General features: G+C 31.2%; 2 protein-coding genes across 4 annotated transcripts in view; one reads left to right on the top strand and one right to left on the bottom strand.

The window, feature by feature from the left end:
* LOC124530226 (elongation of very long chain fatty acids protein 7-like) overlaps positions 1–12,098 on the bottom strand; it is a 103,748-nt gene continuing 91,650 nt past the window's right edge. For all 3 annotated transcript variants that reach the window (XM_047104277.1, XM_047104275.1, XM_047104276.1), the window contains 2 exons: positions 2,055–2,119; positions 1–1,336 (listed from right to left, as the gene is read on the bottom strand). In XM_047104277.1, the coding sequence (XP_046960233.1) occupies positions 1,018–1,336; positions 2,055–2,119 (384 nt within the window). In that variant the 3' untranslated portion in view covers positions 1–1,017. The remainder of the gene's footprint in view (positions 1,337–2,054; positions 2,120–12,098) is intronic.
* LOC124530227 lies at positions 5,145–8,644 on the top strand. The gene is made up of 5 exons (XM_047104278.1): positions 5,145–5,526; positions 5,904–5,948; positions 6,126–6,219; positions 6,730–6,813; positions 6,903–8,644. Exons 1-5 carry the CDS (start codon positions 5,444–5,446, stop codon positions 7,335–7,337), a joined length of 741 nt encoding a protein of 246 aa, XP_046960234.1. The 5' UTR covers positions 5,145–5,443; the 3' UTR covers positions 7,338–8,644.

The following is a 12,098-nucleotide window of genomic DNA, read 5'->3' as shown; positions in this document are numbered from 1 at the left end:
TATATAACATCTTTCAAATTTTGTCGCATTATAATTCCTTATATATTATTCACGGTATGATTTAAAATATCCCGTACCTTATATGAAAAAAATCTCTTTAAATGGTCACTATAAATTCAGTTCAAGACAGAGAAACCTAACCTTATCGGACTCAGTTCTATCGAACCAAGAACACTTACATACTTATATGTACATTTACGTCTAAGATTAAATAAAGCTATATTGGACGAATTGTATGTAAAGGACGGAAGACTATGAGGTAGATTAATTTAAGTCGCGTCCATAGAAAGGAAAAAGTATAATGCGTAATAATATAAAAATATTAGATAGCACCATTAAAGATTTTAGTACAAAATAAAACATTAAAGAATAATAGACACATTATTATACAAAAAAAAACACACACTGGACTAACAGTTTTAAAATCAACGGATTGCCATATAAAAATTTTAAGGCGGTATTACTTAAACATTGCCGTTTCCTTCTTTCAAATGTAAAGTCAATTATGAGGGAAAGAGAAAGCTATGTTTAACTAAACACGCGCTAAACTATTATAAGAGAATCCGTTTATTTTAAAATCATTGTCAGCGGCTTATATTAATTTTATTACCACAAATCGTTTAAGTTTTATTGATTCAATAAAAGATAAACGCATTCAAATCTTTGTAATGACTTTATATAAATGAAATATTCAAATCATTTGTATACGATTTTTTTGTTTTGATGATTAAAAATATGATTCGTTAATTCTAATTTATAGAATTATATGGCAAATAAAAACGTCCAAGAAGTTTTTAATGCAGTCGAAATATTATCGTGTATTAATTAAAAAAAAAACTGTTGTAATTTTTTTCGAATAAAACAAATCCAACGTTCAAAGAACGCCATTAATATAAATTCGATTTTCTTTATTAAATTGAGCATTAATTGTATAACCATTTCTGTAGCAAAGTCTTTGTACCGTATTAAAAGTAAATTATTTACAAAGTCTTTCGTTTTTACGATCACTATTTTTGTTTATTGCACTTTTTCTTTCGTACCGACGTGGTTTATGTAGCCGTTTGTTAGATTTGTGTCGTTTATGAACGCGTCGGATGAATGTAATTCATCCATGTAGCCATTGGTGACGTTTTCATACGCGTTTGCCCTGTCTATTTGGTTGACTGAAACGTGTGCGTTTGAGTTCGCGTGTCCATTCGGTATGAAGCCATTAGTGACGTTATTGCATACATCCACAGTCGTTTTTGGTTTGTCCTTTTTATACGCTTGCATGTAGAAGTTTGTGAATAGAACAATGAAGATGGATGAATGCAGTATCAGGCCCGAGGCGATGATTCTGAAAAATAAATAATTCGAAATTAATTGCGGAGTTTGTGAATAACTTTCTATGTGTGCGTTTTCAATGCTATTCGCATCGAAATCGTATGTGTATGTGTTGGAGATGCATGGATTTTATTTTATATTACTTAGGTAAGGTATTTACTTATATGTATGACTCATACACATTTTATATTTCTTAAGTAAGGTTTTTAATTACATGATTCATACACAAATTGTACTTTAAGATTTTTCTCTTTGGAATCTTAATATATAAGCCCCGTTTTGAAAACCTAATAATAAATCAAGACACAAGTCATTACAAAATAACAAGAAATCGTTAAATCTTAAAAAAAAAAAAATATTAAGGAAAATCGTTCTTTTAAACAATTCTTCATTCTTTTAAAAAAATCATTATCTAGAACCATTCATTGTCACTGGTCAAGGGCCACAATACAAAGGGCAATGTAACATACGACCGCAAACATTAGATATTTTACATTAACAATCAATCGAAATATAAAACCTATTTCGTATTTCATGTTTGAAATAGCATATTATAAAGTAACTCTGTATGTCTGTCTCACTCACTCTTTCACTACAAAACCAATAAACCGAATTCGATGGATTTTGGTACGAAACAGAACTCCAAAGAAAGACACAGGCTACTTTTTTGCCTAATACATGAATCAATAACGATAACTAGTAAAGTATATATGGGTAATAAAAAAGCTTACTTAGGGTAGCCACAGTCGTACACGAGCGCGCTTATGGAGTGGAAGAGCACCATAAAGAATTGGATCTGAAAAAGAAGAATACATATAATTAATAATAATTACCATTTAACCTATCTCAAATAGTTTACCCATAGTAGTTGGGGTCAACTGTACCCTACACGAATCATTTAAAAAGAAGTAGATCTCCCGCGAAAGTTTATTCAAAAATTTGGAGCTTGTTGATAACAATTTTCTTCAATTTTATTTAGGTTTTTCATTTTTTTTTCTTATACAGCCGTAATACAACACTCTAACCGGCCAGTAAATCGCAACAATTTGGTAAGTAGCAAACAAGAATACTCTTTAAATCTTTGGCGAGAGCTCTTCAAGATGAGACCATAACCGATTTTGTATACGCATTTATACTTATATAAATACAAGATATTCAATACATAAATGAATTTCATTTAATAATTGAAATTTGAAAATGGAACGTATTCCAAATATGCGGTACTATTCTGTAACAACTAAGTTTATTACAATTGTGAAATGTTAATAAACCATTACAGGCTATTTAAATGCGTGTAAGCATTGAACGCTTTAATTCTAATCAATGTTAAAAACTTTCTGAAATTTCACGATCGCGTTCTGCGGTCAATTTCAAGTTCGTTCTAACGCAATAGCGCTACCGTACTTGACCACAGTCAATAAATAATTGTTAAATAAAAATATAACGATTGTTTCGCGTGTAAGAATGGTGTTACAAACGATTAAAATTTCTAAAGTCATTGTAATAAAAATACCGACAAATGAAAATCAACCTTGAATTTGAAAAAGATAATAAATAATACCGACTTCTAAAAAAGGAGGTTAGCTCGACGCTTAATTTTATAAGTGTATGTTTGTCTACGAAATTTAAAAGTAAAAGTCGTATAGATCATTTCTAATCTAATTTAGGTATACTTCAAATTAAGGAACGCTGGAAGTTTCATTAAAATAGGTCTAGTGGTTTCATAGATATATTTTTTATTATTAGAATGGTGAGATTCAGTTGTTACTGATTAACTGACTCGATGTTTATCTTAATCATCACATATATTTTACAGAGTAAACTGTTTGGCTAATAAAATGTATATATGTAAAATTAATAAATTAAAATCTGCTCTGTTAGAGCTTTTAGTCAATATATATTCGAAGGGAGACAAATAGTAGGTATAAAGTAGGTAAAACGTATAGAATTCAATGATAGGTCTTTCTTTTATTTTTTCTTGTTAATGTTGAAGATATCACTCATCGCGACCAAACATGTTGCAACGAGGTACATCCGTTTTACAGACGGTATGAGCACATCCGGTTACCCAAAAACTGTGACATTTGTGAAAGGTTGTATAGTCTCTATGACGTTTCCGATTCCACCGAGCTAGTCTTTAATAACTCAATGGGAAAAGCGTGAACATTTCAAAATTCATATCCAGAGTTAGAGGGTTTGATTTTTTTATCTGTCAGAATCTCTTACGTATTGTAAGGGTTTCATGATTCGTTGGCAATTGGATATGTGTCAATAAAATTTAACACTTGAAGCAACAGAGTATCAGTGTTTCAGTAAGGCCGAATAACAGAGTATCAGTAAGTCTGCTTGTATGTTGCTCCTTCACTGTAAGAAACTGAACTATAAGAAAGGACATAGATTAGTCCTTTTGCCTGACACATGACAACCAATACCCAAACGCGAGCGACCACTAGTTATTGGTATATTAATTATTGTGTGTTTAGTTATACCATAATAGTGAAAGTAATTTTTTGTCCCGCTTTCGTGCACCAACTCGAATCCATCGTGGTTAAAAAGTATGGTAATTACAGACAGAGAGACGGAGGTGGGTTCTAATATGTATTGAAGTAAATCAAGTTTGCAAGGCCGTAGGCAATTTTTATTGAATACGAAAAAGAAACGCCATCAAATTCCGCGATAGATAGAGTCACGTAACAATACTTTGTAAATTTTTTTTGACATAAAAGCATTCACCACTTCACAAGTACAGCAGTGAGAGTGGGTATTAAAATAACCGCTTTACTAAATGCATATTTATGGATATGCTGTACATATACCAAAATAACTTTTTTTCGATTTTTGCCTGTCTGTCTGTCTGTTTATTCCGGCTAATCTCTGGAACGGCTGGACCGATTTTAACGGGACATTCAATGTAATAGGGATAACAAATCTAATATAACTTTAATATTTCACATAACTATAAAGGTACCTATACCCGATTTATTTTTACTTTCAGTATACAATTAAAAAAAAAGTATTTAATAATCTGTTACGAATACGGTATCGTTTATTTTCGTCGATAATGTTGTCATTTCATCATCGAAGTGTTTTTTATTCCTCTTCTTTTCTTTTCAATTGGAAATAGTTATGTTCGCACGTCTCTTCATTATAATTAGATATCAAACGAAGAAGCTTTCTCGAATAACAATGAAACCGAAATAACTAACCACAATACAAATAACGAATAATCATCATTTATTTCACCTGTAAATGTTTATTTAAAATTATTACAATATATTTTCAACATAGATCAATAAAGACTGAAATTTAAATTTGAATTTTTATATTAGTAGATTTAGTACGTTTTTTACGCTTATGTTAAAAATCTTGTTAACTTAAAGCATTCCAATGCTATGGTGAAATTGTATCAAGCTCGCAGGTTTAGTTTTTGTTAAGACCTTAGTGACCTACATACGAATGCAAGGGGACATTCTTGTCATGTCAAACGGTTACCGTGTAAAATAATTAGGAAATTTAAGTGAACACAGCAAAACCATATCGTTAAGGGGACTACATGAGCTAAATGCAAGTTTTATAATGCCCAAAAGTATATAATCCAATGCAATAAAAAAAATGAAAAAAATATATGATAATATTCAGGATACATCCTAGCTATTTATTGATATGAAAACATGATGTAATTAATTTGGTTCGATAGAAAAAAATCGCAAAGATACCTCTAAAAAAGTATTTTTTTGTTTCAAAACTATACTTATATACATTCAATAATTTTTGTCTTTTGTCAGATTATTCTACAAACAATATAGTAAATAATTATTGTCATAATTTTTTAGTAATATCAATAGATTTTTTTTAAATCAGATTTTCTTATTTTCGAACGAAATGCGTAAGCATGTGTGCGTGAACGCCTCGTACAGACACTGCCGGCCGAGGCCTGTTGCTAAACGGACGTGTCGCTGTTTTCACCGGATCATTGCGTTACGAGATATTTTTTTGTGTAATTTTAATTGTCAAGTATTATTCTTTCTTGTAAATATATATATTAAGTTAAAATAGTCTAGTTGTAATTAGCCATTTGTTTTTTATTCAGTTATTATTAATAAAGTTTCATTTTGCAAATATGGGTAATAAAGTAAAATCTGTGAAAAAAACTCAAAAACGTTCATATAAATTAAGAGCCGAACATATGAACGATATAAAAAGGTAAGAGTATTTTATTAGTAAACATATATATATATATATATATATATATATATATATATATATATATATATATATATATATATATATATATATATATATATATATATATATATATATATATTCATAAATAATGAATATTGGACACATCTATTAGAAAAAACATTCAATCAGTTCGCATAGAATCAGATTTTTCGTCAAGTTCTCAATCGGTTACCTTGGAGTATTTAGTCAAAGTACGGAAATCTGATGTAAGTGTTTTGGTTCGATCCCCACAAGTCCGAAGTTTTTTTTTAAATGACTATATTTAGAAACATATATTTTTTAATACTTTTTTAATTAATAAAATATAACGATTAACATCTTTTTATTTTTTACAGGATGAAGATAGTGGAAAATCATAACACGGAAGCTGTTTCTAATGCGTAAGAGTTTAATTTTATAGATTTTGTTTATAATAGGAATTATAGTTTTGTATGAATTAATTTTAATAATAAAAAAAAAAAGTGAAGTCGTTACCATAGAAATATGTAATTGTTGTGAACCAAAGATCTAAAATATTTGGATGTGTCATTTGTACGTAAATCAATTTTTTTTTATAGTTTGGAAACACTAAAAAATCACGATGATTGTGAATTAAATGATAAAAGTACACATTCATATAAGCGTGTACTAGAAGAAGCCTCTAATTCACAGGTAATAATATTGTTAACATCAGCCGCATGTTGCTAGGTAATATCACCTTGCCATTCATTTATTACGTAAATCATATTTACACTAGTTGTTCTCCCCCATATTATAAGAGTAAATAAGAATAGGGCGAACCCCCTCCTCCCTGTACAATATTTATTACGTAATAATTTAAAGGAAAAAAATTATAAATATTTTGTTTATTTTTATTTCAAAGTATCAATTTTTAAAACTTTTGTATTTTCAATGGTTCTTAATGGTACGCATTCGAACGAACCTCGGCAATTGCGCGGTTTCCGGCTCTTTTCTCAATAATTTTAATTTTGCACATTTTTTTATCCGAACTAAGAACTATCGAAACTCCTTCCCCTCTCCTTGTAAGAAAACATAAGACATGGTCGACCCCCTAGACCGTCTTACGTAATAAATGAATGGCCCCTTGCCAGAAACACGCTTAGAATTTATAGATTTTGATATTTTCAAAACCTATAAATATAATTTATATTTGAATTTTAGGTGATTGCTGTCTCTGTCAGTCAAAGTAACTTTCGGACTTCCAACCAAAACCAAGATAAAGATGGGTTAAGTTACAGTATAGAAGTGAGTTTTTCCGCGAAAACATAAAAAAATGAATTAAAATTACTTTTTAATTTAATTTAATTTATCTCTTGATTTTCTTTTTATTTCAGATGGACAACCCTACTCCTAAAACAAACATCAGCATTGGACGAAGAATTATTAACGTTTCTTATTTTTTGGAAAAGTTGTATGAGATTTCAAATCATGGACCGTTAGACTGCGGTCTAACTTGCATTGAATTAGTTAGCGAAAAGCTTCACGGTTTATCGTCCATATTTACTTTTTTATGCAAAATGTGTAACCGAAAATTTGTAATCGGTAATGACGATGATAATTGTTTGCCAATTAACACATGTGTTGTAGCTGGTATAATTTCAATTGGGTGTGGACATTCTCAGTTACAAGAATTATCATCAGCCATGAATTTACCAATGATGTCTCAAAAAACATACCAAACTAACCACAAATTACTCTCTCAGAATTGGCAGCAACTTGCACAACAGTCCATGGAACAAGCAGCTGAAGAAGAGAAAAAATGGCTATAGTAGACGGTAGAGTCACAAAAAATGGCACACCAGTTATAGATGTGGTAGCAGATGGTGTTTATGGGAAAAGATCATACAAAAAAAACTATTCGGCACTATCCGGCGCCGCTGCAATCATAGGTCGGAAAACAGGCAAAATTTTGTACTTGGGAGTGCGAAACAAATACTGCTACCACTGTGATCGAGCCGAAAAGAAAAAAATTGCAGTGGCCGAGCATTTCTGTTCTAAAAACTATTCCGGGCCGTCCACAGGAATGGAGAGTGAAATTATAGTAGAAGGTTTTAAACAATCATTGGCTATTCATGGTTTGATATATGGGCGACTGATATCTGATGGTGACTCAAGCACTTATTCCAAAATTTTGCAGGCAAGGCCATACAAAGACATTACAGTTGAGAAAGTGGAATGCAGGAATCATTTACTAAGGAATTTCTGTAATAAAATGCAAGCGCTACAAACTGAAACCAAATATTTAAAAAGTCACAGAAAGCTGTTAACAACATCACGAATCATGAGTATAAGGTCCTGCATAAGAAAAGCAATTAAAAAAAATAAAAATGACCCCTTTCCAGAAGAACAATATTTATTTGATGATATTTTGCAAGCACACCATCACGCCTTTGGGAATCACCATGAATGCAAATCATATTTTTGTGACGAAATAGGAAATCTGGAGAAAAATGATATCCCCAAAGATTTTGAGCTTGGTTCGTTGTGGCAAAGAATCTGTATCATGATTCAAAGTATTGCCGGTCAAGCTCGAAGCTTACTTCACGACGTGGACAGCAACGTGGTGGAACGTTATCACAGCATCATTGCAAAATACGTAGGAGGAAAGAGAGTAAACTATTCGCTCAAAAATTCGTACCAGACGCGATGCGTTGCTTCAGCAGTGTCGTATAATGAAGAAAATGCGCTGTCAAAATTATATAAAAAAATGACCAATAAAAGCCCGGGAGGTAAACTCAAAATGTGGGAAGAAAGCAAATATAAACAAAAAATCCTTAGTAAGAGGTATACGAAAAAGAAGAGAAGGTTAGTTTTTAACAAAAAACAAAGTGACAAGGACTATGGCCAGTCATGTCAAAAGCCGGATATGCCGGTAGACTTACTAGATAAAATGAAAAATGATTTCATTAAAAGTTTAGATAAGACGGATGAAGAGCGAGCAATGATTGAAAGAAAAACTATTTTACAAAGCGCTAACGGAGAATGGCTTGAGATGAGGAGATCGTTATTGACTGCATCTAATTTCGGTAGAGTTATAAAAAGGCGTGTTAATACACCTTGTGCCAATTTAGTAAAAGATATACTGTATCGAAAAAATATAGACCACGTAGAATCCATAGCCCATGGCCAACAAAATGAAAAAACCGCCCTGGCACAATTGGCTCTACAAGAACAAATAACTATAAGACCATGTGGTTTATTTATAGACCGACAATTATTTTTCTTAGGTGCAACACCTGATGGTTTAATTGGAGATGATACTGTGGTTGAAGTGAAGTGTCCTTTGACAGCCTATAAAATGGGCCTTGCAGCAGCAATTGAGAACAAAAAAATTAACTTCTGGCAAAAAACAAAATCAGGTGAACTATTAGTTAACAAAAAACATGTTTGGTATTACCAAGCTCAAGGTCAGTTACACGTGACCCAAAGAAGATATTGCCTGTTTGCCGTATGGGGGAATGAAAAAGAAAACCTCAAAACGGAAATAATTCAACGAGATGATGAATTTTGGGAGAAAGAAATGAAAGAAAAATTGACAAAATTCTATTTCGATTGCATATTACCTGAGATACTAGATCCCCGAACATCAAGAAATATGAAAATTCGAGAGCCATATGTGAAAAATAAAGATGAAAATATAAAAACAAGTTACAACGAAGATAAAAGTAAAAGCGAAAGAAAAGTTGAAGAAAACAATGAAGAAGAAAGTAAAAATCATAAAGAAAACTATTCATTTGAATTGCCAACCTCCACACGTTACTTGGATTTTAGTCAGTTATAAAAAATAAATACCTAAAAAATATTATATCAAATTTGGAAAAACGTAAACCAAAGAAATTATTTAATAATTAATTAGTAATCTAATGTGTCAATTTTTATCCGTTTATACGGAACATATCGTATGTTCCGTTTATCTTTCGTGCTATCTTCGTTTTCACTATTTTCTATGTTTTCATTTCACTGTTTTATATATTTTTATTTTATTCTATATTGTTATCTTCAACTTTTACTTTTATCTTCGTTGTAACTTGTTTTTATATTTTCATCTTTATTTTTCACATATGGCTCTCGAATTTTCATATTTCTTGATGTTCGGGGATCTAGTATCTCAGGTAATATGCAATCGAAATAGAATTTTGTCAATTTTTCTTTCATTTCTTTCTCCCAAAATTCATCATCTCGTTGAATTATTTCCGTTTTGAGGTTTTCTTTTTCATTCCCCCATACGGCAAACAGGCAATATCTTCTTTGGGTCACGTGTAACTGACCTTGAGCTTGGTAATACCAAACATGTTTTTTGTTAACTAATAGTTCACCTGATTTTGTTTTTTGCCAGAAGTTAATTTTTTTGTTCTCAATTGCTGCTGCAAGGCCCATTTTATAGGCTGTCAAAGGACACTTCACTTCAACCACAGTATCATCTCCAATTAAACCATCAGGTGTTGCACCTAAGAAAAATAATTGTCGGTCTATAAATAAACCACATGGTCTTATAGTTATTTGTTCTTGTAGAGCCAATTGTGCCAGGGCGGTTTTTTCATTTTGTTGGCCATGGGCTATGGATTCTACGTGGTCTATATTTTTTCGATACAGTATATCTTTTACTAAATTGGCACAAGGTGTATTAACACGCCTTTTTATAACTCTACCGAAATTAGATGCAGTCAATAACGATCTCCTCATCTCAAGCCATTCTCCGTTAGCGCTTTGTAAAATAGTTTTTCTTTCAATCATTGCTCGCTCTTCATCCGTCTTATCTAAACTTTTAATGAAATCATTTTTCATTTTATCTAGTAAGTCTACCGGCATATCCGGCTTTTGACATGACTGGCCATAGTCCTTGTCACTTTGTTTTTTGTTAAAAACTAACCTTCTCTTCTTTTTCGTATACCTCTTACTAAGGATTTTTTGTTTATATTTGCTTTCTTCCCACATTTTGAGTTTACCTCCCGGGCTTTTATTGGTCATTTTTTTATATAATTTTGACAGCGCATTTTCTTCATTATACGACACTGCTGAAGCAACGCATCGCGTCTGGTACGAATTTTTGAGCGAATAGTTTACTCTCTTTCCTCCTACGTATTTTGCAATGATGCTGTGATAACGTTCCACCACGTTGCTGTCCACGTCGTGAAGTAAGCTTCGAGCTTGACCGGCAATACTTTGAATCATGATACAGATTCTTTGCCACAACGAACCAAGCTCAAAATCTTTGGGGATATCATTTTTCTCCAGATTTCCTATTTCGTCACAAAAATATGATTTGCATTCATGGTGATTCCCAAAGGCGTGATGGTGTGCTTGCAAAATATCATCAAATAAATATTGTTCTTCTGGAAAGGGGTCATTTTTATTTTTTTTAATTGCTTTTCTTATGCAGGACCTTATACTCATGATTCGTGATGTTGTTAACAGCTTTCTGTGACTTTTTAAATATTTGGTTTCAGTTTGTAGCGCTTGCATTTTATTACAGAAATTCCTTAGTAAATGATTCCTGCATTCCACTTTCTCAACTGTAATGTCTTTGTATGGCCTTGCCTGCAAAATTTTGGAATAAGTGCTTGAGTCACCATCAGATATCAGTCGCCCATATATCAAACCATGAATAGCCAATGATTGTTTAAAACCTTCTACTATAATTTCACTCTCCATCATATTATGATAGAATTGCCAACTTTCAATCATTGCTCGTTCTTCATCCGCTTTGATACCAGATATAGAACATCATCATTAATCACCTTTTCGTAACGTCCGCTGTATTGAATCTTGAATAACGTTACTTTACTAGTTGCATTTTTCACATCGAGATCTTTCATTTCATAGGGATTGTTGTAAAAAATTTCAATCGCAATTTTGTAACGACCGCCATATTGTATTGAATATGGCGGCAATAAATGAATCGTGCATTGTCATCGAGACTTAACATGTGTAAAAATTTCAGCTCATAGCATCAGTGGAAGTGGGTGAAATATTGATTGCAAGTATCCAGGACATACATACATTCATATATATGAATGAAATGAAATAAACGATTTTAATAAAAACAAAACGATTTTTTTTTGTAGTACCATATATAAATAAAAATGTTTGAAGTTTAATTGAATCAGTTTTATTTGTTAATAATAGAAATTATATTCTATCGTATCAATTTTTGTGCGATTTATGACCAAACCCATTCTCATTGACCTCGTTAACCAATAATTCAATCAAATCGACTAAACATGTTTTAGATTTTTTTTTAATTTAATTTATATATATATATATATATATACAGTCAAGAACAATAGAAATTATATTCTATCGTATCAATTTTTGTGCGATTTATGACCAAACCCATTCTCATTGACCTCGTTAACCAATAATTCAATCAAATCGACTAAACATGTTTTAGATTTTTTTTAATTTAATTTATATATATATATATATATATATATATATATATATATATATATATATATATATATAAATATATATATATATATTATCAAACTTATAAAATGTTAAAAATTGGTATGTTATAATATTTAGTA

The sequence above is a fragment of the Vanessa cardui genome, chromosome 6 (genome assembly GCF_905220365.1).
Source record: "Vanessa cardui chromosome 6, ilVanCard2.1, whole genome shotgun sequence".
In the NCBI taxonomy this organism is placed as follows: domain Eukaryota; kingdom Metazoa; phylum Arthropoda; class Insecta; order Lepidoptera; family Nymphalidae; genus Vanessa; species Vanessa cardui.
This window is presented reverse-complemented; position numbering and strand designations above follow the sequence as displayed.

Coding starts and splice junctions, on each gene's coding strand:
- LOC124530227 (XM_047104278.1), top strand. CDS start 5,444: ATGGGTAATAAAGTAAAATCTGTGAAAAAAACTCAAAAACGTTCATAT. Junction 5,527..5,903: donor CATATGAACGATATAAAAAG/GTAAGAGTATTT, acceptor TATTTTTTACAG/GATGAAGATAGTGGAAAATC. Junction 5,949..6,125: donor ACGGAAGCTGTTTCTAATGC/GTAAGAGTTTAA, acceptor TTTTTTTTATAG/TTTGGAAACACTAAAAAATC.